This window comes from Papio anubis, chromosome 13, assembly GCF_008728515.1.
Source record: "Papio anubis isolate 15944 chromosome 13, Panubis1.0, whole genome shotgun sequence".
Lineage (NCBI taxonomy): Eukaryota > Metazoa > Chordata > Mammalia > Primates > Cercopithecidae > Papio > Papio anubis.
Window position 1 is genome coordinate 11737437 of NC_044988.1, and position 25046 is coordinate 11762482.

Genomic DNA, 25046 nt, shown 5'->3' on the forward strand with positions numbered 1-25046 from the left:
GACTCATATAGTTCATCTCAGTCTAGAATAACTCTGTCACCTCCCCTCGTAAAAACTCTCTCTCCTTAAGGCCCAATCCAAGCCACATGTCCTTCAAAAACTTTCCCTATTTAGGTTAATAATTACAGCCCCCTAATAGAGATTACTTAAAATCAGTGCAAGATGACAGATATAATCCACTTAATAGTCTAAGATCTCTGAGCACAAAAACTACACTGTAACTTGACACTGCTTTGTCTCTTCCTTAGATAGACATATATGGGCAGTCACTCAACCCCCAGTCTTATGTTCTTTCCACTGTCTCACTGAGACTATAAAAGGTGATCTCAAAACAAAGGATGGCACATGATTTACCATTTTGCTTATACATAGCTGGCTCCCTTTCCACCTGCAGCTGCCCCAAGTCTTTACTCCTCCTCTTCAGAGCACTAGCCAAACACACCCCAACTATCATCAAAAGACCTAAGCTGCTTGAGACAATACGAGCCAGCCATCAGGTGTGAATTCCGTCATCAGTCCTCCTCTGTCACTTAGAAATATACTTTTATCTTCATCCTAACTTCAGTCCTTCCTGTCTCAATGTATCCCTATGCTTTTCCCCAATTTCTCTACCATCTCCTTGATCTCATCCTCTCTTTAACGTTCAAGCTCTCACTCCAGTATTTGTTCCTTTCTCTTCAGTCTCTCCCTAGACTCTTTCTCCTCAACCAACAAGCATGTTCATTTCCCCATTTATTCCTGTTTATTGAATTTACTATGTGCCAGGAACTGTTCTGTGTACTAGGGTTACAGAGCTTATATTCCAGTGAGTGAGATTGAAAATAAACAAGAAATAATGGAAAATTATGGCTTCTGAAAAAGATAAGCTGTATGAGGAAAATAAAAAGTGATTCAACTGAGGTGGAATTGCAGAGGAGAGAATGAGGGGTTGTTCTGAGGTCCTCACCAGGGAGGTAACACTTAAGAAGAATTGTGTGAAAGCTAGGGGCAAAGTAATTTAAAAGAGAGAAAACAAAAAATGCAAACACCTGGGAGAACCACTTTGGTGTGCATCACGAAGAGATAAGAAAGACCTGTGACTGCAATGTAGTAAGTCTGGCAGAGGCAGTGGCACATAAATGAAACCTGAGTGGTAGACAGGGACCAGATTTTATAGACCCATAGGGAAGGAGTTTGGATTTTATTCTACCTGCAACAGGAAGTCACTGGATGATCTTAAGCAAGGAATGATGTGATCTGATCATTCTGAAACCTCAAACATACAAAAATATCACCATCTTTTAGATTAACAAAGTGTTTTCCACAGTTAAGAAATTACTGCTGTCTCTAACCTGTTAAAGTAAGAAAAATTCAATTTTAAAAAACTTTCTTAACATCTGTATTTAATGCTATATCAAATATATGCTTGCTTTAAAGTTAAAATTAGAGGATACAGAGGAAGTGTGGCTAACAAACTCAACAAACCACACTCACCTGTTGATTTCATCAAATGAGGTAAGTTTAGAAAGCACAATAGTCATTCTACCCCTCTCAGATGTTGAACTTCTAATCCAAAAATCAGACTCACCTCGACAAGCTTCTTCAAAATCTTGGGTAATGTCCACCCAGTTTGTATTGCTTTTTTCCATTTTTTCTGGCATACTGAGCTCCCATCCTGAATCATCATCATCTACAGAAGCTTTCATAACCATTATGCCTGTAAAATTAATACTGATGTAAGAGAGAAGATGTAGTTTTCTGGGCAAGAGCATTTGCAGAAATGTGTGTTTGTTTAAGTATGGGATGAAGTCTTACTAAACTCTTTAAAGCAGAACTCTTCTGAGTCTAAGGACAGTACTGCAAAGAATCATCTTAATGCAATCAAATCTCACGTCAATTAACAATCCTGCTGCTTATTTACTATTAGCCCACCACCCACCAGGGCCCATAAATACTTTGCCTTCCTACCGTTTAAGAAGAAAAATTACAAACCATCTCACCACTGGCCCGAATAGAACAACTCCAGAGCTTCCAGCTTTCAATAATAGCCACAAATGACCAAAGCACTATTCAGGGTCCCCTCTCGCAGCCCAGGACCCCACGCGGCAACTACCGAAGTCAATCAAGGCAGCCCTTCACCTGGCCAGAGCTCGCTGGGACCTTTCCCGGGCCAGCGCCGGCCCGGACCCAGGCAGAACCTCGTCGGGAGGAATGAGGAGCCGGCACGCACCGCAGAGTCCCAACGGCCGGGCTTAGGGCCGGGGCACACCTGAGGCGGGCACCCGCTTCCCTTCCGCCCCGCCCGGGTCAGCCCGGCCCAGCCCCGGTCCCACTGGGCGCGTAAGCAAGGACAGAGCTGTCGCCGCGCAGGAGGGCGGGCACGTCCGGCGCCGGATCGTCGCCTCGGCAACACCGGGCAAGGCCGGGGCCTCGGCCGACAGCGGGCACTGGAGAGCCCGCGGCCCCTACCTGACGCGCAGCGGGAGGGCCGGGGCAGCAGGGTGACCTGGGGTCCTCAGGGCCCGCCACACGCGCGGGGGACTGCGGCTCTTGGACACACGAGCGAGAGGGTTTCAATGGCTACGCAGGGGCGGTCCCTACCTACTTCTCCCGTGGTCACCCGCGCCGCCACGCACTGTCCGGACCACGGAAATAACGACGCCGCCTCTGCCGCCGCCGCCCCCTCCCCTCTCAGCCCAGCCCGACCGACGGCGTGCACGCATGCGTACGCCAGGGGCGCGCGACCCCGCCCCCTCTCCCTTACTCCCGGGACTTCGCGCTCCCCGGCCACACCCCCTCCCTCGCCACCGCCTCTGTTCGGCCGACGGCGGCCGCCTTCTCTTCTCGCGAGATTAGAGACGATCGCGAGACCGGAAGTTATCTTCTTTTTCCACACTCTGTGGGCGCCCTGGGTAGTGGGCGGTTCCCGGAAAGAGACGGAGCGCGGAGCCCCAGAGCCCGGCCCCTCTGCGCTGCCCTCTGGGAATTTCTTAGAAAGGTGACGCGAAGGCTGGAGGAAACCGTGGAGGTTTGCGTAGACCTTTGTGGTTGCGAGCACCAACGAGCAGCCAAGCTCCGAGAGCAATAACGTGCTACTGCTGCCTGACAACGGATTTATGTTTCCTATACAGCGCCTGGGAGTTTCGTGAGGGAACATAGAATAAAAATATCTGCAAAGTCAAGCCAGACATTTAATTTAAGATTCCTAAATATTTCAGATTTTTAAAAATTTATTAATAAAATGATCAGTTTTTAAATGGGGTTACATAAATAGACGGGCACAAGTAAGAAGCACATCTTTATCACCACCTGTTCTTTAGGATGGCCCAAAATTAAAAGATAATACCAAATGTTGGCAAGGATGCAGAGCAACTGGACCTCTGATATGTTGGTGGTGGTAATGCAAAATGGTACAACTACTTTGGAAAACTTACAATCTTTTCTTGTAATCTTACACTTTATCATACGATCCAGTAATCTACGAATTTACCTAGGTACAAAAGCGTATATTCATACAGAAGCTTGTATGTTAATATTCATACCAGCTTCGTTTTGCTTTGTTTTTGTTTGAGACAGAATGTTGCTCTTGTCGCCCATGCTAGAGTGCAGTGACCTGATCTTGGCTCATTGCAACCTCCGCCTTTCAGGTTCAAGCGATTCTCGTGCCTCAGCCTTCCGAGTATCTGGGATTACAGGCACCTGCCACCACGCCAGGCTGTTTTTTGTATTTTTAGTAGAGATGGGGTTTCACCATGTTGGTCAGGATGGTCTCAAATTCCAGACCTCATGATCCACCCACCTTGGCCTCCCAAAGTGCTAGGATTACAGGCGTGAGCCACCGTGCGTGGCCCAACTTTGTTTTTAATAATCAAAAACTGCAAACCACCCAAATGTCCATCAACTGTTGAATAAAAACAACTTGTGGCATATCTATACAATGTAATGAATGTAATTATCAATAAACAGGGATCAACTACTTGATGTACAACATGAATGAATTTCAAAAATATATTGAGTAAAAGAAATCAGGCTGAGCATGGTGGCTCATGCGTATAATCTCAATGCTTTGGGAGGCCGGCAGGTGGAGAGGTCGGGTTGGAGACTATCTTGACCAACCTGGTGAAATCCTGTCTCTACTAAAAATACCAAAAAATTAGCCGGGCATGGTGGTGTGCGCCTGTAATCCCAGCTATTTGGGAAGCTGAGGCAGGGGAATCGCTTGAACTCAGGAGGCAGAGGTTGCTGTGAGCCGAGATGGCACCATTGCACTCCAACCTGGGTGACAGAGTAAGACTCCGTCTCAAAAAAAAAAAGAAGGAAGAAGGAAGAAGCAGAAGAAGAAAGCAGAAGAAGAAGAAAAAGAAGAAGGAAGGAAGGAAGGAAGGAAGGAAGGAAGGAAGGAAGGAAGGAAGGAAGGAAGGAAATCAAATGTGAGACCCTAAGCTCTTAAAAGACATCTATAGTGACAGAAAACAGATTAGCAGCTGCTCAGGGCTCAAGAAGAGGCAGACTTGGATAGAGCTTGATTTGAAGTGATGTAAATATTCTGTTTTTGATCAAGGTAGTGCCTGTGTGGGTGAATACATTTGTAAAATTTCACTGAAGTATATACTTACAATGTGTACGTTTTATTGTTTGTAAATCAAACTTCACAAAAGTTGGTTTAAAAAAATTAAAAATGGCCAGGCGCAGTGGCTCATGCCTGTAATCCCAGCCCTTTGGGAGGCTGAGACAGGTGGATCACATGAGGTCAGGAGTTCAAGACCAGCCTGGTCAACATGGTGAAACCCTATCTCTACTAAAAACACAAAAATTACCCAGGTGTGGCAGCATGCGCCTGTACTCCCAGCTACTCAGGAGGCTGAGGCAGGAGAATTGCTTGAACCTGGGAGGCATAGGTTGCAGTGAGCCGAAATCTTGCGACTGCACTCCAGCCTGGGCAACAGCAAGACTCTGCCTCAAAAAATTAAAAAAATTAAAAATGCCTATCTCTCTTACAGAATAATTTCCCAAGGGCAGAAGTTTTGACTGTTTTGAACTAAGCTGTGTCCCCAGCACTTAGGGCAGTGGTTGGCCTATAGTAGGTACTCACTAAATACATTTGAGGATGAGAATGTAGAAAAGAGTTACAATAAAGTAGAAACATGGGGCTGGGCGCGATGGCTCAAGCCTGTAATCCCAGCACTTTGGGAGGCCGAGACGGGCGGATCACGAGGTCAGGAGATCGAGACCATCCTGGCTAACACGGTGAAACCCCGTCTCTACTAAAAAATACAAAAAACTAGCCGGGCGAGGTGGTGGGCGCTTGTAGTCCCAGCTACACGGGAGGCTGAGGCAGGAGAATGGTGTGAACACGGGAGGTGGAGCTTGCAGTGAGCTGAGATCCGGCCACTGCACTTCAGCCTGGGCGACAGAGCAAGAATCCGTCTCAAAAAAAATAAAAAAATAAAGTAGAAACATATGTGCTAGTTTTCCAAAACTGTTTAATGATCTTTGCAGGACCATGAGATATCTGGAAAAGGATGAGTTGACTGCATCTGAGTTGTTCAGGATCATGTATGGGTTGTGACAAAAACTGATAGAGGAAAGAACACTCTTTTCTTGTAAATAAGACTGCTTCAGCACTTACATATATTTCAAATATACATATATATGTGAAGCACAAATATACACACACATATATATTTTAAATACACAAATATATACACATATATATTTCAAATACACATTTATAACCAGAACAGGGCAGCCAAGTGAAACCATTTTAATTTATTTACTAAAACTGTAATTTATTTGATATCCATATTTGATTTCTACTAACCTCTCTGATTTAAAAACCATTTTCCCTGAGAGACGTTTAACTTCTGATGACATCCAATGTTCTTCCTAATGTTGAAAAAGCAATGGGCAGTGTAGACATAAACTGTGATGAATGGATGCAAAAGAACTGATTGACAAATAATGATCTACCCAAACAACATACAGAGTAGATGGCCATTTTTGGAGAGAGAGAAGTTAATTCCAACAAGTCTAAATCCTGTTGCTAGCAGATAAAATCCTAACTATTCCGTGATTAAACACTTGTGTTGAGATGAAATTTAGCTTAATGTCATCGTATTGTACTGACACAGGAACCCAGTGTTACATGAGTTTGATAAGAGCAGACTGCAAGTCAAAGTGGATTTTTACATCAGTTTTACCATTAAATAAATTAAGGAGGACCTAAAGGCTGCAGACAGCTCAGAGAAATATTTTCAGAAAAGGAAACAGAGTTAACATATCCTACTGTATCATGGGGCAGAAAGAAACATGGCACTGTTTTTGTGAGTTTTTAAATATGGATAATATCAAAATATCAGTTTAGTTCGTCCTACTATATTTATTTATTTATTTTTGAGACAGGGTCTCCCTCTCTCACCCAGGCTGTTGTGCAGTGGCACAATCTCAGCTCACTGCAGGCTTGACCCTGGGCTCAAGTGATCCTCCCACCTCAGCCTTCAAAGTATCTAGGACTACCGATGCATGCCACCACTCCTGGCTAATTTTTTGTATTTTTGGTAGAGATGGGGTTTTGCCATGTTGCCCAGGCTAGTCTCAAACTCCTGAGCTCAGGCAATCCACCCGTCTCAGCCTCCCAAAGTGCTGGGATTACAGGCATGAGCCACCATGTCCGGCCTATGTTCTCCTTCTTAAAAGTCTGACATTTAACGTATCTTAAGAATACACACTAAGCCTGGTGTGGTGGCATGTGCCAACAGTCCCAGCTACCCATAAGGCTGAGACAGGAGGAGCACTTGACTCCAGGAGTTTAGGGCCAGCCGAGGCAACTGATGAGACCCCCTGTCTCTTGAAAAAATAATATATAGTAATCCAATAAAATTATTAAAAAGTTAAACTGCTGTACTAGGGGAAAATGTGTAATCATCCTCCGTATAATGTTTATAATATATCAACATTTTAAATATGTCGTTATATTTTCCCACAGTATTTTTAAAACTAAGATACTAGTGTCGCAGTTTCACCAATAACCTTAATGTAGCAGGTTCTCATTGTCTGAACTAGTACCTCGGGGACTTTGTCCTACATCCAAGAAAAGTAAGGAGCTTGGACACAAAGCTGCGTTGGAGTGAAAGTTTAAGAAGTCAAAGAAGAAAGCTCTCTGCAGCAGAGAGGGGAGTCCAAGTGGATTCCTGGGTTATAGCTGAATTCAAAAGTTTTATAAGAAATTCCTCTCGGTTGGGTGCGGTGGCTCAAGCCTGTAATCCCAGCACTTTGAGAGGCTGAGGCGGGCAGATCACGAAGTCAGGAGATCGAGACCATCCTGGCTAACAAAGTGAAACCCCGTCTCTACTAAAAAATAAAAAAATAAAAATTAGCCGGGCATCGTGGCCGGCACCTGTAGTCCCAGCTACTCAGGAAGCTGAGGCAGGAGAATGGCGTGAACCCGGGAGGCGGAGCTTGCAGTGAGCGGAGATCGCGCCGCTGCACTCCAGCCTGGGTGACAGAGCAAGACCCCGTCTCAGGGTAGAGGAGGTAGGGCGGGGGGCGCCTGGGCGGGGAAAGAAACTCCTCTCATCTCTGTAACAGTTCGAGTGACTTACCAGTAAAGCTGTCTGTGCAACTCCCCTTATCTTACGCAGCTGTGGGTATGTCTCTAGACAAGCACAAAGCACTGCTTCTCTTGTTTGTATAACTGTGGGTAAGATCCCCCTCCTTCCTGTGCAAGCTCCCAACGTGTATATGCCTGAAAACGGGAGGAAACTTTTTCCTGGGAGCTTGCTATTTGTACAGAGAACAAAGGGCTTCTGTGCTGGACCCTGTCTGCTTATCTGTCTGCAGGTGCAGCCTGAGTTTTTTTTCCCAGGGTTGTTTTATTTTTGCCTGTTGCTATGACTTTTCAGGCAGGCCGCTTCTGCAGTCTGAATTTTCCCCAAATGGGTCTTCCTTTCCTTCTCCTTCATTAGTGCTATTAATTACTACTAATTGCCACTGTTCACTAGTCTTATTGTTTAATAACATTTATGTAACAGAAAAATAATGCAGAATATATAATTTCAAATAAACCTCTATTAAAATAATACATCGTATGTCAGAATCACCTACAGAGGCTTTAAGAAATCTTTTTTTTTTTTTTTTTCCTGAGACGGAGTCTTGCTCTGTGGCCCAGGCTGGAGTGCAGTGGCACCATCTCGGCTCACTGCAAGCTCAGGCCTCCCGGGTTCTCCTGCCTCAGCCTCCAGAGTAGTGGGACTACAGGCGCCCACCACCACGCCCAGCTAATTTTTTTTGTGTTTTTAGTAGAGATGGGGTTTCACCGTGTTAGCCAGGATGGTCTCTATCTCCTGACCTTGTGATCTGCCGGCCTCGGCCTCCCAAAGTGCTGGGATTACAGGCATGAGCCACCGCGCCCGGCCAAATCTTGAAGTCCGAGCCTCTCACCCTTGGAGAAGGCTGCAAAGCGGGTCAGGACCTCAGTAGTTCTAAAAAGCTCTTCAGGTAGTTCTTTACTTTGGGTTTTGGGGGTCGTTTTGGGGGGCTACGGGAAGCTTTTGTCATAGATTTACGAAGGGTAGCAAAAAAATTGGCCTCTGGCTTTTTTGTACCTGTCTGACTTTTTGCCCCAGCCAAGGATTTGTTTTCCTTCACTGACTCATTGACTTTTGGCTTTTTCCCTGGGCCTTTCCATGGGGTCTCAGACTCTGCAGCCTTTGGGGTATCAGAGGCTGGCAATGCCTTTCTCTGCTTCCCACCAGGTGTGTGGGGATCAGGATTCTTTTCTAGAGACTTCCTTCTATAGCATGTTTTTTTTCTGTTTTGTTTTGCTTTTGTTTTTGTTTTTGTTTTTGAGACAGAGGCTTGCTCTTGTTGCCCAGGCTGGAATGCAATGGCGCGATCTCCACTCACCACAACCTCCGCCTCCCCTGGGTTCAAGCAATTCTCCTGCCTCAGCTTCCCGAGTAGCTGGGATTACAGGCGTGCGCCACCACACCCGGCTAATTTTGTATTTTCAGTAGAGATGGGGTTTCTCCATGTTGGTCAGGCTGGTCTCAAACTCCCGACCTTAGGGAATCCGCCCACCTCGGCCTATAGCACGTTTTTCAGTCTGTATATTTTCATTAGCTGGAGTTTTTCCTATGGTTACCGGTTGTAAAATTTCATCTTTTGATTCATTTGTCACTTTATCTAGGGCTTTTCCTCTGCCGCAATTTTTATCCTCATGCTCTGGTGTCTATTTCTTCTTTGATTATGGTTTCTTCACTGCAGTGCCACCATTTTTAGTTGCCACCTCATCTTTACTTAAGACTGATGCAGGCTTCCTAGCCTGTTGCCTTATCTTTTTGTTTTTGTTCCTCTCCTTTTGTTTTTCAACATTTTTTTTCTCTTCGTTTTCTCCTCGCTGCTTTTTTCTACTTATTAAACATAAATTTTCTGGTGGCTTCATCCCAATTGTTGACAAACAAGGAAAAAATAGGAAGGGCAACCGATTTCTCAGTTTTCACAAACAGGAATTTCACGCTCTCCCACTTCTCTGGCAATTTTTCTGAAAGTCGTTTTGCAACAGCAACAATGTTTTCAATGATGTGCTCAATCTGCATCCCAGTGTGACCGATGTGTATAGCACTGCAAGAACCACTTTTAGAAATACTTAGGCGGTTCCACCTATACATTCATTGATCTCTCTTGATAAAATTCCTAGACAGAAGGTTTACAGATACCGAAACTACTGGAACTTGCCTTTTTTTTTTTTTTTTTGAGACAGAGTCTCGCTCTGTCGCCAGGCTGGAGTGCAGTGGCACGATCTCAGCTCACTGCAACCTCCACCTCCCGGGTTCAAGCGATTCTTCTGCCTCAGCCTCCTGAGTAGCTGGGACTACAGGCGCCCGCCACTTCGCCCAGCTAATTTTTTGTGTTTTCAGTAGAGACGCGGTTTCATCGTGTTAGCCGGGATGGTCTCCATCTCCTGACCTCGTGATCCGCCGGCCTCAGCCTGATACTGGAACTTTCTTTGATAGAAATGTCTCCTAATGTGTGAGGGTAAGAGCCACCTAATTCTGGCATCAGTATGGAAGAAGTCAAAACTGCTCAGAAGGTGGAGCTTGGCTTCATAGGCTTTATATTCCTTTTTTAAAGTTTTGGAGGGGGATAATCTGAGATGTAGTTTTAATTCCATGCTTGTTCAAAAGCTTTCTATAGAACTGGTCTGTCTTTTCAGGAGTTGAATTGAGTTCATCCTTGGTAAATAAACAGATTTCTTCTAAATGTGATTGAATACCATGAGGCAAGGACAATCTGACCCTCAGTTCTTTACTTGGAATTTTCCATACCACCATTAAAAATAAATTTTCATTCTTGTTCAAAAGCAATCTGGGATCATTTTTCCTGGACTTGCGATGTGTCAACAGAGTGTCCACTGCCTTTCTAACCTGCTCTTTGTCCAGCTGCTTCAGTGCTGTCGGGGACTCTGGAGTCGAGCTAGCGGTTGCAGTCGCAGCTGAAGTTGATTTTGTTTTCATCTTGTGAAGATGCGCCTAGAAATTGGTTTTTATTTCCACAAGCTATGTATGAGAGTGCTTGCTTTCCCAAAGCCTTACCAATAAAGTATATGGTCAAACTTTTGGATTTTTGCCAAGCTGTTAAGTGATAAAAAATATTCAGTATAGTTCTAATTTGCATTCTCTTATCATGAGTGGGGTGGAGAATATATCTTTTTAATGACCATTTGCATCTTTTTCTATGATCAGTCCATGCCTGTCTCTAACCCATTTTTCTATAGGATCATTGATGACGATGATGATGATGATTATTATTATTATTTTTTGGAGACAGAGTTTCGCTCTTGTAGTCCAGGCTGGAGTTCAGTGGTGCAATTTTGGCTCACTGTAACCTCCACCTCTCAGGTTCAAGGGAGTCTCCTGCCTCAGCCTCCCAAGTAGCTGGGAGTACAGGCACGTGCCACCACGCCTGGCTACTTTTTTGTATTTTTAATAGAAACGGGGTTTCACCATGTTAGCCAAGCTGGTCTTGAACTGCTGACCTCAGGTGATCTGCCCACCTCGGCCTCCCAAAGTGCTGGGATTACGGGTGTGAGCCACCACGCCTGGCCAATTATTTTCTTTTCTGTTTTTAAGAAGCTCTATATATTAACTCTTGATTGAAGCTGCAATTTTTGTAAGCCAGTGTGTCACTTGTCCTTTTTACTTTGTCTTTGTATTTGCTATGTGAAACTATTTTTGGTCAATTTTGCCAAAAAAGACATCATTTACAACTAGGGGTATTACTGTGATCTCATAAAAAAAAAATGATGCAAAAGAAGTGAGCTTCAAATGGCCTACTGAGTGACCCCAACATTTAGAGGTCAGGTAGAGGAAGAGGACCTAATAAAGGATTCAGAGTAAACAGCAGAAGAAAAACCAGAAGAGTGTGCTTCACCGAATCTGAGAGAGACATTAACTCCCAATTATTAGCCTAATAACAATATACATATATAACATAATATTTAATATATGTTTTTCTTTTAAAATTCTTTCTCAAATCACTTTGACATTAATAATTAATTTTCAAGCAGTTTCCTGGGGTCTATCAGTATGTGAATTTTTTACAAAAAAAATTAACTACATTTGTAGATTTCTTACATTTCATCAATGAATTGCCTAATGCGTAGATATTGAAACTCTTAAGTTTTTGTCAAAAGGGAAGTAAACATAAGACACATCAACCAATTGCAGATATAATATAAAATGAATAAACTTAGGCTGGGTGCGGTTGGCTCATGCCTGTAAGCCCAGCACTTTCGAAGGCTGAGGCAGGGAGGATCGCTTGAGCCCAGGAGTTCGAGCCCAGCCTGGGCAACATGGGAAAACACTATCTCTACAAAAAGCAAACAAGCAAACAAAAAAACTCCACAAAAATAATTGTCCAGGCATGGTGGCACATGCCTGTAGTCCCTGCTACTTGGGAGGCTGAGGCAGGAGGATCACCTGAGCACAGGAGGTCAAGGCTGCAGTAAGCTGAGATTGCACCACTGCACTCCAGCCTAGGCAACAGTGAAACCCTGTCTCAAAAATGGATAAATAAATAAAAATAAAAATAAATTTAAAAGTAGAAAAAATAAATATTGAAAGGACTTATGAATTAGATAAACTTTAGGTCCTATTTAAAATAAACTGTAAACAATTTGAAGCCATTGAATAAATGTGAACACTGACCAGATATTTGATGTTATTAAGAAATTAAAATTGGCCAGGCACTGTGGCTTACGCCTGTAACCCCAGCACTTTGGGAGGCCGAGGCAGGTGGATCACAAGGTCAGGAGTTCAAGACCAGCCTGGCCAAGATGGTGAAACCCCACCTCTACTAAAAATACAAAAAAAATTACCTGGACGTGGTGGTAGGCGCCTGTAATCCCAGCTACTCGGGAGGCTGAGGCAGCAGAATAGCTTGAACTTGGAGGGCAGAGGTTGCAGTGAGCTGAGATCATGCCACTGTACTCCAGCCTGGGCAACAGAGTGAGACTCTGTCTCAAAATAAATAAATAAATAAAATAAAAAAGAAATCAAAATTTTCAGGTGGGATAATGACATTGTGGTAACCTTTTTAAAAAATGTATGTCTTTTGGAGAGCCATACTGAAATACTTATGAATGAAAATATATGATGCTTGATATTTGCCTCAAAATCATTCAGTGGGGCTGGGGATGAATGGAGAGAGGGAATAAGATTTGTTGATAATTGTGGAAGATGGTGATGAATATAAGAGTTCATTTTACTATTCTCTCTACTTTTGTACATATTTAATATTTTCATAATAAGAGTTTTCTAAATGGGCACAGTAGCTCACACCTATAATCCCAGCACTTTGGGAGGGTGAGGTAGGGGGATTGACTGAGACCAGGAATTCAAGACCAGACTGAGCAACATAGTGAGATCCTGTCTCTACGAATTTTAAAAGTTAGCTGGGCATGGTGGTGTGGCCTATAGTCCCAGCCACTCAGTCCCATACTCAGGAGACTGAGGCGAGAGGATCCCTTGAGCCCAGGAATTCTAGGCAGCAGTGAGCTATGATCACACCCCAGCCTGGGCAACAAAGCAAGACCCTGTCTCAAAAAACAAATTTCAGTTTCTATTGACTTTATCTCATTGAAGGAGAAAATAATCATTACTCTGCTGTATTACCATTGTCCCAGCAATATGAGTAACATGAAACATTGCAACAGGTATGTTGCTGCAAAATAAAACATGTTGGCGTGGAAAGTGCAAAGTAAATTGGGGAATTTAAAGTAATCTTGCCTTAAATGTTACATCAAACAGTTACTGTTCAGTGACTTAAATTCTCTTTTAGTGCTTATTATAATTTTATTATATATAATATATTAATATAAATATATATTTTTATTTTTTTACTGAATTCTCTTTTTCGTAAGGTACTTCAACTCTCACCTGTTCTAGTGTCTCCTCCCTAGCCCTCACTAACCTCTCCTTGCCAGAGATTTTCTCTTCATACTTGCCGGTCGTCTACAGACATTGAGGAGGGGCAGTCATAAGCCATATGGAATCAGGGAGATGTCAGGTCCTGGTGCTTCTTAAATACACTCTCTTATTTCAACTTCACCCTACACTCTGCCTCTAGGGGTACCTGGCTCCATCAGTTCCTGAGTCTTCTGGGCAGTTCTGTGGTACAAAAGAGGTGGTTGCCCAGATTTCCCACCAATGGTTCATGAGTCAACCTTCCTGAATGGCTAAGTCATTGTCCCCTTCCATCTGTCTCATACTTCCAAAGGTTTGGTTTTTCTTCACCCATTCATTCTGTCCTTGTGTCTTTTATAGAGACTAATACCTTTGTTCAGTTCTCCATATTTAACTGGCTAAGGATCTTGAGCAAGTGTCCTGAACATGATAAATCCCAGTGTCCTCATTTGTGAAACAGACTGTGTTGCTTAAAGTTCGAGAATCAGAGACTTTCATGAACCTATACAAAATTACATAATGTAATAATTTTCAATTTTCTGATATCTCAGTTATTCAGTTCCACTTGACCACATTATCTAGAGGCTATTTATCTTGGTACTGAAAGGTAAGTTCAAGTACTTTACTTTTGTCACATTCATGGCTGCTGATACCATTTTTAATTTTTTTATTTTTAAATTTAATTTTTTTTTAGAGACAGGGTCTCACTCTGTCACCTGAGCTGGAGTACAGTGGCTATTCACAGGTGTGGTCATAGCTCACTGCAGTCTTGAACTCCTGAGCTCAAGCCATCCTCCTGCCTTGGTTTCCCGTGAGAAGGACCATAGGCTCATGCTACCACGCCAAACTTGATCCCTATTTTTGAGGACAGAGTCTCATTCTGTCACCCAGGCTGGATGGATGCAGTGGCACAATCTCGGCTCACTGTGCCCGGCCCCCTGGTTCACACCCATTCTGCCTCAGCCTCCCCGGAGTAGCTGCCTGTCACCACGCCCAGCTTAATTTCTTTTTCTTTCTTTCTTTCTTTTCTTTTTTTCTTTTCTTTTTTTTTTTTTTTTTGTATTTTAGAGACAGGGTTTCAATCAGCATAGCTAGGATGGTCTCGATCTCCTGACTTCATGATCCACCCTACTAGCCTCCCAAGTGCTGGATTACAGGCATGAGCCACCGCTTCTGGCCTTTTTTTTTTTTTTTTTCAGGAGATGGAGTTTCACTCTTGCTGCCCAGGCTGTGTAATGGTGTGCATGTCTCTTGTCACTGCCAACCTCCACCTCCTGGATTCAAACGATTCTCCTGCCTCAGCCTCCCAAATAGCTGAGATTACAGACATGTGCTACCATGCCTGGCTAATTTTGTATTTTCAGTAGAGACAGGGTTTCTCCATGTTGGTCAGGCTGGTCTTGAACTCCAGACCTCAGGTCATCCGCCCGCCTCGGCCTCCCAAAGTGCTAGGATTACAAGCATGAGCCAGCGCACCCAGCCTGATCCCATTTTTAAACATCTTTGAGGAGAAGACCTACTACCATCTCTTTGAAAATGCATTCCAGAGGATTCCTTGAGCCCAGGAGTTTGAGGTTACAGTGAGCTATGATTTTGCCATTGCACTCCAGCCTGGGTTACACGGCAAGACCAAGAAGGAACGAAGGAAGGGAGGGAGGGACAGAGGGAGGGAGGGAAGGAAAGAGAAAGAAAGGAGGGAAGGAAGGAAGGGAGGGAGGGTGGGAGGGAGGAGGGATGGGAGGGGAGGGAGGAGGGATGGGAGGGGAGGGAGGAGGGATGGGAGGGGAGAGAGGAGGGATGAGAGGGGAGAGAGGAGGGAGGGAAGAGGGAGGCAGGAAGAGAGGGGGAGGGAAAGAGAAAGAAAGGTGGGAAGGGAGGGAGGGAGGGAGGAAAGAAGGAGAAAGAGAGGGAGGGAGGGGAGGGGAGAGGAGGAGAGGAGAAGGGAGAGAGAGAAAGAAAGGCAGGAAGGAGAGAGAGAGAAAGAAAGAGAGAAAAGAAAAAATGCATTCTATTGATTGAGTTTATAAAACTATTAAGGCGCTCCTGCTTCAGAGTGTGTACTTTACAAGTACTCGAAGAAAAAATCATTTCAGGTTGCCTGAAAAGCAGCCTTTCAGATACTTAAAGATTTATATTGTGTCTGATGATTGTCAGCCCTGAGATAAAATGTAAAATCACTTTTATTCTAAAATAAATGGAAAAAAAGTATAAATGCTTGCATGAGACATAATCTTTTAAATTTCTCTCTTTATCCTTTAGACATGCTTTTTTAGAAGCTATAAAAATCATGTTTACCTTTTAGAAAGGAAATATGAAATGCCACCTTAATCTATGCAATCTCTATTCATCTTAAATCTCTGGAGAACTTTGTCAACGTTAAAAAAAAAGTAAAAATTTATGAAGATAGTTTTGTTATTTATAGAATGGTATATTTCCATCCTTCTGTGCCAGTTATCCTTAAAATATATTTGAAAACAAATGAGATTTATATTCATTGGTATTATTAAGTGGGAATGTATTATGTGAAATTAAGACTAAGAATATGACTCATTCAAAACTGGAAGGAGTAGCTATATAAGGATCCAAAATGAAACCTACTGTAACAATCTTTCCTATCAAAGGATTGCCAAAATAATTTGAAAATAATCCAGATAAAATATTTTGGGAAGTGGTAAGGGAGCAAAAAGATCCTCTGTTACAAATTATGATTAATAACATTTCCGGCGCTTCTCAGCCTTTTCCTCCTCAGGGATGTTCGAGAAGTAGGATTGCAGCAGATGTGCCAATACATGAAATTTAGAATTAACGGAAATTATAATAGCATCACATGAGTGTTAGAATATGTGGAGTTATACTAAAGAATTCCAAGAAACATCATAACTTCTAGATTCCACTAGAATCTAAGTTAATCAAGACATACCCTTCCATGCACATATTACAATGAAAACAGAGACAACTTAGAGACATCCGCCAAACATTTGCAGCACAACCTTTCTGGAAATTAAAGAAGACCGGAGAAGACATTGAATGCCTATTTCTTAGGATTGTGGTCTGGAACTGTTACTTCTCCATATTATCTTTGTTCTGCTGATGGCCAACTACATTTATGTTTCAAAAACTTTCTCCACAGCATAGACCTCAAAAAATGATTCCTCGAATCTTTACATGGTGCTGGACTTTCCTCCATATGAGAAAAATAGATAACCATATAACCTCTTTAACTCTGAAGTCCATAACTGCATTCCAAACTCTACTTATTTTTCCATTCTGATGCTTTTTTTATTGATCACTTATCTAACTCAACAAATATTTATTAAACGCCTTTTTGCACCAAGAACTCTTCTATGCAGTGGTGATGTCTCTGTACAGAGGACAAACAAGACCCCTGATCTTGTAGAAATTAAACATAGGCAGAGAAATTGTCCTAGATTTTACTATTAAAATAAATCTAAGCAAATTGGAGGTAATTCAGAAAAAAGAAAAGCAGAAAAAAGTAATTCCACATGAATAAATTATCGGTAGGATTTTGGTTTCTTTGTTTCTAGTTATTTTTTTTCCTCTGCCAGGACTTTTGTTTTTATTTTGTTGCTTTCCTTTGTTGAGTGTGTGTGTTGAGGGGGTTGTCTTTAACATCTGAGATTCTACGTTCTTCTGCTTATAAACATGTGCCTATGTAACAGCATAATCTTCATGGCCATCATTTTGATATGGCATAATATTCAAACATTCACTTTTCTTTGAGATTGGTATTTGAGTAGGACCCCTGACTTAAATTCACACATCCTATCCCTAGGAATAACTGGTCTCCACTAGGATTTGTTAGGGATGCTCCTTATATTCCCAAATCCTCTTTTAGCTTCAGGCTTGCTGACCAGAGGTCACTGGGTCTACAACACACATACCCAGAGAGGAGACACATGTTTATGCAGCTGCTTGATGTCCTAACACGCTTCCCCGTAGAGATCACACGATGAGTTATGCTTCCATTCCCAGGCCAGACCAGATCATGAAGGGCTCTTTTGGCCTATGATGTACGGCTTACAGTAAACTTCTTCAGAAATGCAGTTGACTTTGAGTCCCAGAATCGTAAACTGAGCCATTGTTATCACATTGGTACTAGGTGAAAATATGTTCAGCACTACAAATAACGGCCATACAAGTGAATTTTCGGAATACAGCTTATTTATGAAATGGTGACTCACGTAGCAATGCTATTTTTTTCTTGGTAAAGGGAACAATTGTTAATGGATAGAATCAATTATGTTTGCCCATTTATTTTATCCAGATACAAGGCAGCTGGGTTGTCTTGGTGTGGAAAACAAAATCTCTGCCTTTAGAAACATTCAAAATAGTTCATACAACAGGATCTGGCATGCAGGCCTCAAATCCCAAATGCACTATTCGTGTGCAGAAAGCAATCTAGGTTTCTGGTGGTATACAAAAACAAAGGTATGCACCTCAATTAGCTTCTGATTTCAAAGAAGAGTGGTACATGTTAACAACTCACTATAACATGAGCCAACATGAAGCAGAGTATCACAAGAGTGGCAGAAGCTTTTAAGAAAGTCCAAAGACAACCCAAGGAATGGAAGATAATTTTTGCAATTCATATATCTGATACAAGACTTGTATATAGGACATATAAAGAAGTATTACAACTCGATAATAAATAAACAAGTAATCCAATCTAAAAATAAGCAAAGGATCTGAAGAGGCTATTCTCCAAATAAGAACTACAAATGGCCAGTATACATATGAAAAGATACTCGACATTAGCCATCAGGAAAATACAAATGAGATACCACTTCACACCCTAAAAGAGATCCATAATAACAATTCTTGGTAAGGATGTGAAGAAATTGGAACCCACATACATTGCTGATAGGAATGTCAAATAGCACAGCTGCTTTGACCAGAGTAGCAGTTCCTCAGAAGGCTAAAACAGGTCAGACACACTGGCTTACACCTGTAATCCCACCGTCTTGGAAGGCCAAGGCAAGTGGATCACTTGAAGCCAGGAGTTCAAGACCATTCAGAGCAACAAAGTGAGACCCAGTCTCTACAAAAACATTTTAAAAGATTAGCCAGGCATGGTGGTGCACATCTGTAGTCCTAACTATTAAGGACGCTGAGGCCATAAGATCACTTGAATCCCGGAATTCAAGGCTACAAGGCTATGATCCCACCACTGTACTCCAGCCTGGGCAACAAAGTGAGACCCTGTCTCAAGATAGAAAAAAGAAAAGAACAGAAAGCTAAACATATGATACCCTATAACCCAGCTATTCTACTCCTAGGTATATACCTGAGAGAAATAAAAACTTATTTCCACACAATGTGTACATGAATGTCCTGTTAAAAGAAACACTTTAGACAAACTTAGAGTTTAATTGAGCAAAGAACAATTAACAAATCAGGCTCTGGGGCTGCCACATGGTCACATGACATTTATGGACAGAAAAAAGAAATGATATACAGAAAACAGAAGTGAGGTCAGAAAACAGGTGGATTGGTTACAGCTCCGCATTTGCCTTATTGGAATGGGGTTTAAACAGTTGGCTGCTTGTGATTGGCTGAAACGCAGCTTCTGTGATTGGCTCTCTGCTACTTGTTACAACAGTAGGTTACAGTCCCTTTATTCCTAAAAGCCAAAAAGTGAACACAACCCAAATGTCCATCAATTGATGAATGGATAAATAAAATGTGATATATTCATATAATGGAATACAATTCAGCAATAAAAATGAAGTATTGATACATGCTATAACATGGGTGATGAACCTTGAAACTATCATGTTCAAAGGAAAAGCCAGTCACAAAAGACCACATCATTATATGATTGCATTGATGTCAAATATCTAGAGAAGGCGAACCTCTAGGGACAAAAAGGAGATCAGTGGTTGCCTAGGGCTAGGGGAGATAGAAGGTTGGGAGTGATGGCTAAGGGGTACAGGGTTTCTTTTTGAGGTAATGAAAATGCTGTAAAATAGATTGTGGTGATAGGCCCACAACTCTGAAAATACTACCAGCCCTTGAATTGTACACCTTCAATAGGTGATTTGTATGGTTTGTGAGTTATATCTCAATACAGCTCTTTTAAAAAAAGAATTTGACCAGGTGCGATGGCTCATGCCTATAGTCCCAGCACTTTGGGAAGCTGAGTGGGAAGGATTGCTTGAGCCAAAAAGGTTGAGGCAGCAGTGAGCCATGATTATGCCACTGAACTCCAGCCTGGGCAACAGGGAAAGACCTTGTCTTAAAAAAAAAAAAAAAAAAAAAAAAAAAAAAAAGAATTTGAGCATGGTCGGGAGTGGGAATGAAGAGTGACTGTAAGGGGTCATGAGGCATCTTTCCGGGGTGGTGAGAGCTTTACAACTTTGTAAATTTACTAAAAATCATTTAACTGTAGCTATGGTATATGCTTTATACAGCAATACAACTTTTTTTTTTAAATTAAGCTCTCAGAGGGCTTGGGATTCCAGTTCAGAGAGGCAAGAAACACTTTTGGTTAGAACCCAAACTCCTGGAATAGTCCCAGAAGTGGAAGGTCTGGAGGGCAGCATATTTTATGGCCAACCTGGTACCATTGGAGGGATTTGTGGCCATCCACAAGGACCAAAGAGCTGCTGGCAATAGTATCTCATAAGTTGCAGTTAACCAGTTATGTTGATTTCAAAGTGGGTAAGTGGCAAAGAATGGGCAACTTGGGAAGATCCACATTTCTCCTGGCTCTACCTGAATCTCCAGAGCACGGGGTAATGAAAGTTTGTGGAAACCCTCCAGGTGATTCTAATGTGAAGCCAAAGTTGAGAATCACTTCTCTAGAGAAAGCTGGCTGATATGGTTTGGAGGTTTGTTCCCTCAAAATTTCATGTTGAAATGTAATCCCCAGTGTTAGAGGTGGAGCCTGGTGGGAGGTGTCTGGGTCATGGAGGCAAGTCCCTCATGAGATGGCTTGGTGCCATCTTCATGGTAATGAGTGAGTTCGATAGATAGATAGATAGATAGATAGATAGATAGATAGATAGATAGACAGACAGACAGACAGACAGATAGATAGATGATTGATAGATACAGAGAGGTAGATGTTCTTATCTATCTCTCTAGGCTGACACACATTCACTCAAACTGATGCTCCCTTCTCTTTCAAGTCATTAGATGGAAGAAACAATTTCCTATCCTGATCAGTGTGGATCGGGTGTGACTCGGTGTGTCACACAAGTAAGCAAACATCACTTGACTTCTACCTTGATTTCTGAACAGCACACAAATGAAAAAGGAAGGGATGAAGCAGCTTAGGGCAGGAGAAGATGAGAAAGACATCACAGTTTTAAGGTGAACTCATACCTGTTTCATTTTAGTAAGGAGGCATTACTTATTACTATGGATTTTAGCAGATTAAATAGTGAATATTTGTTTATAAATGAATTTTTCCATGAGTCTACTAGACTAGGAGCCATGAAAGCAGAGCTTTTCAAACCCGAGAGTGCATCAGAATCATCTGAATGGCTTGTTAACATGTCCTGCTCCTTCTTTCCCAGATCCTGATTCAGCAGGTCCAGGGTGAGGCCCATGACTTTGCACTTCTAACAGGCTCCTAGGCAATGGCTTGCTTCAGACCACACCTCACCCCTATGCTAGAAGGCAGAATCCACCTATGTCTCAACGAGTTACATATTTAATCAGTGCACAACATATTCAAGACCCTCCACTAGCTACTTGATAAGAAGGAATACTATTGGTTTTTAACAGGTTCGTAGTCTTGTAGAAGCAAAAATGTAAAGAATTTCTGCCTTTTGCCAACCTTAAACATATTAGAACACTCAAATAGGATAAAAATGAGCTATAAAATCAATAGAATTTTGACACCAAGAAGACATTCGCATCCAAAACCAAGACATTTTGAATAAATGTGCTCCCTGCTTACATCAGCAAGGGTCAGTTTCTGTCGTTTATAATCAGGAGCCATGGAGTCTCTTTCCTTATTTTGAGATATGATTGAAATGGAAAGAATTTCAGTTTCTTCCATTTAGGGAAAGGTAATATTATGGGGAAGATAATAATAGCACCCATTCTTTTTTAGCATAATTGGAAAGATTAAATAAGATCATATATAGAAAGCTTGAAATATAAAGAATTTATTTTTAACAATGTTTGGCACATAATAGATGCCTAAATCTTAGCACTTGGAGCTGATTGTATGGGAAAGGGGAAGCAAGAGATTATAGCTGCTGGTGGAATCCTAAAGAGTCACTTGGCCAGGTGCAGTGGCTCAAGCCTGTAATCCTAGAACATTGGGAGGCGGGGGTGGGCAGATCACTTGAGGTCAGAAGTTCGAGATTAGCCTGGTTAACATGGCAAAACCCCATCTCTACTAAAAATACAGAAATTAGCCAGGCGTGGTGGCGTGTGCCTGTAATCCCAGTTACTTGGGAGGCTGAGCCATGAGAATTGCTTGAACCTGGGAGGTGGAGGTTGCAGTGACTGGAGATTGTGCCACTGCATTCCAGCCTAGGCGACAGAGTGAGACCTTGTCTCAAAACACAATAATAATAATAATATAAATAAATAGCCACCTACCTGAGGCTGTGGATGTACTCACTGATGTCCACAATGGCAAGTGGATAAGGGGACAAAATGCACTGTGTCAGACAGGGGTATAAAGAGTTCCTCAAAGAAAGAGGTGGAAAGCACAACTTGAAAATTCAGCCACAAAACTTAGCAGACAAAAGAAAACAGAAAAACATGAAACAAAAGCAAAATATGTATTCTGGACAACTCCTGGAAACAATGCTAACTGCAGCCTATTCCTGTGCACCAAATGCAAATTGGAATGGCACTGGGTTGCCTGCTTTTAAAAGCCATGCACCAAATCAGGCAAGGTGGCTCACACCTGTAATCCCAGCACTTTGGGAGGTTGAGGCAGACAGATTGCTTGAGCACAGGAGTTTGAGACCAGCTTGGGCAATGTGGCAAAACCCTGTCTCTACAAAAAATACAAAAATTAGTTGGGGCATGATGGCACAAGCCTGTAGTCCCGGCTACTTGTGAAGCTGAGATGGGTGCATTGCTTGAGCCCAGGAGGTTGAGGTTGCAGTGAGCCATGATGCACCCTGGTACTCCAGCCTGGGTGACAGAGCAAGACTCGATATTGTCAAAAAAGAAAAAAGGAAAAAAAAGGTATACACCACATGAACTGAATAGATCCATAATCGAGAGGGGGAACTGGCGGAAATTATGTTTTTTGCATTTTTTTGTTTTTGTTTTTTGAGATAGTCTCGCTCTGTTGCCCAGGCTGGAGTACAGTGGCACGATTTCGGCTCACTGCAACCACCACCTCCCGGGTTCAAGTGATTCTCCTGACTCAGCCTCCTGAGTAGCTAGGAACACAGGCACGTGCCACCACGCCTGGCTAATTTTTTGTATTTTTAGTAGAGACAAGGTTTCACCGTGTTAGCCAGGATGGTCTCGATCTCCTGACCTTGTGATCCACCCGCTTTGGCCTCCCAAAGTGCGGGGACTACAGGCGTGAGCCACCGCGCCCGGCCTGGAAATCATGTTTAATCACCCAATGTAATTGTTTCCCCCTTCAAAGCCTTTGTTTCTATATAAGCAGTGGTTCTCAACCTTGATTGTAGATTGGAATCACCTAGAGAGCCCACATCCAGAGACTCTGATTTAACTGGTCAGGGTGCAGGCAAGGCATAAGCTCCTCCAGTGATTCTCATATCCAGCCAAAGTTGAGAACCAACTGTCAAAGTCTTTATAAATATCCCATGCTCAGTTTCTATGAAGAAAAAAAAAAAAGATTTTATTTCAAATAATTCATTATTCCACTATTCAAAAATTTCTAAGTAGGTGTTCAAAATCATCCTCATATTGAGGCTATAAAAGCGTCAAAAGAGAATTTGTTAGGAAGGTTCCTTTGGAAACAGTTGTTCTTTGACTCTCATCCCTAGAATGGAGAGAGACAGAATATCTGCTCCTTTACCTTAGGTAAGAGAGAGGCATCAGCATTACTACTTAGAGAGTTTTATATTCATTCTAGTAGCCAGGGAGACACAGTGGACTGATATCTGACCCCTGGAAAATTGTGAAGGCAGAAGTAGACTCACTAACTACTCCAGTGCTGGAAAGCAAGAAGTTAGTTGCTTTGGAATGGGCCTGTACTTCCAGTTGTTCAGGGCAACGGATGCCTATGCCGACTGCTCAGGACGGCCCTGGAGGCTGATTCCCTATGACCTTTCAGTAGCCTCGTAAAGAGCTGGCTCACCAGATCTGAGTTCACTCAACAGGAAAACAGGCTAAAACATGACAATTAATCTCAGAAGTTGCTTCTTTCTAATAAAGCCTGTTTCCACCCAGAGGTTGTCCATCGCTACAAAGGCATGTAGATGATCCTTGTCTCTATTTTCCTATGAATATGGAATGTATGTGGAAGTGGAGCTCTTCACTATGGGACCACGGCCACGCTGAGTCCAGTCCACCCACAATCGGTCCAAGCATCCTTCGTGGAGGACTCATGACAGTAGGAGCTGTCACCTATGCACATTTCTGCTTATTCATTTCTCCCAATAAATGTTATTTTATCTTTGTACCATGTGGCATTGATGAAGTGTATGTATTCATGCTACCTTTGCAAAATGACCACTAAGGAGAAAGAACTAATCTGGTGCCTTTTAAGCCCCAAGAAGGGCTGCCTGGGAGAGCCACAGGATCTTAACAGAAAAAGTCTGTGAGTGCCTCCCGAGTAGAGTCAGTCAAAGGACTAGGGGCTGAGGCGGGAGCAGCAAATCAGAGGAAACTCCAGTTGCCCTGTCATGGAAAACACCATTGAGCATTCCCAACGGAATCCTCTGAATACTCCCACCCCGAACATTGTCAGCTCTAAACACTTATTAGGTCCAGAAAACACCCTCTTACAATACCAGTCATCATGTTCCTAACCCTTTTTACCTCCTCTCCCTCCCCATTCTTAGAGAAAATCATACTTAGCAACATAGATGGAGTGGAAGGTGAGCACAGAGAGAAGAAAAATCACAGTTCCTCCCCTGGTTCCTGCCTGTAGAAGGTTCCATCAAAGGAAGGAGAAAGATTTTAACTTAATTTAAATGCAAATACTTTATAATAACTTAACATAATGTACTTTTAGTTACTGAAATGAGACTGTGTTTTTATTCAATGTCACCAAGATATTTTTATTTCCTGAAAGTAAGAGAAATGTCATGGGAATGCGTACATTTTCAAGTTGGAACAGAAAGTACTTTCCCACTAAATAAATTTAAAGGGAGTAGAAGTCAAGAAAGAATTAGATAAAGAGAAGGAAGGAAAGAAAGAAGTGGAGGAGGGAGGAAGGAAAGAAGGAAAGAAAGAAAGAAGGAAGGTGTTTTCTGATTACATTCTTTGAATCAAGTTTTTCTAGTTTCCCTAAATATTTTACCAATATTTTGCATTACTGATATTCTAAGTTTTACACCCATCAGATCAGAAAAACTTAGAATATCAGATAATGCTAAATATTGGTGCGAATGTAGGAAAATGGAACCCTCTTACTCTGCAGGGAGCATCATCCAGCCACACCCATTTTGGAGAGTAGCCTGAGAG

At 42.4% G+C, this 25046-nt stretch overlaps 1 protein-coding gene and 1 pseudogene across 7 annotated transcripts in view; both read right to left on the reverse strand.

Annotated features, from left to right (window-relative positions):
* Positions 1 to 2705, reverse strand: part of NAA35 (N(alpha)-acetyltransferase 35, NatC auxiliary subunit) — an 89458-nt gene extending 86753 nt beyond the window's left edge. The window contains exons 1-2 of one of the 7 annotated variants that reach the window (XM_021927598.2): positions 2581 to 2653; positions 1568 to 1710 (exon numbers count right to left, since the gene is read on the reverse strand). In XM_021927598.2, the coding sequence (XP_021783290.1) occupies positions 1568 to 1691 (124 nt within the window). In that variant the 5' untranslated portion in view covers positions 1692 to 1710; positions 2581 to 2653. Of the gene's footprint in view, positions 1 to 1567; positions 1711 to 1971; positions 2376 to 2448 lie in introns of those variants that run through there. The other 6 variants (XM_021927600.2, XM_021927601.2, XM_021927599.1 and 3 more) reach the window with 6 other exon arrangements.
* A 5597-nt stretch (positions 2706 to 8302) lies between these two features.
* Positions 8303 to 10840, reverse strand: LOC101011857 (annotated as a pseudogene).
* Between the last annotated feature and the right edge of the window lie 14206 nt (positions 10841 to 25046).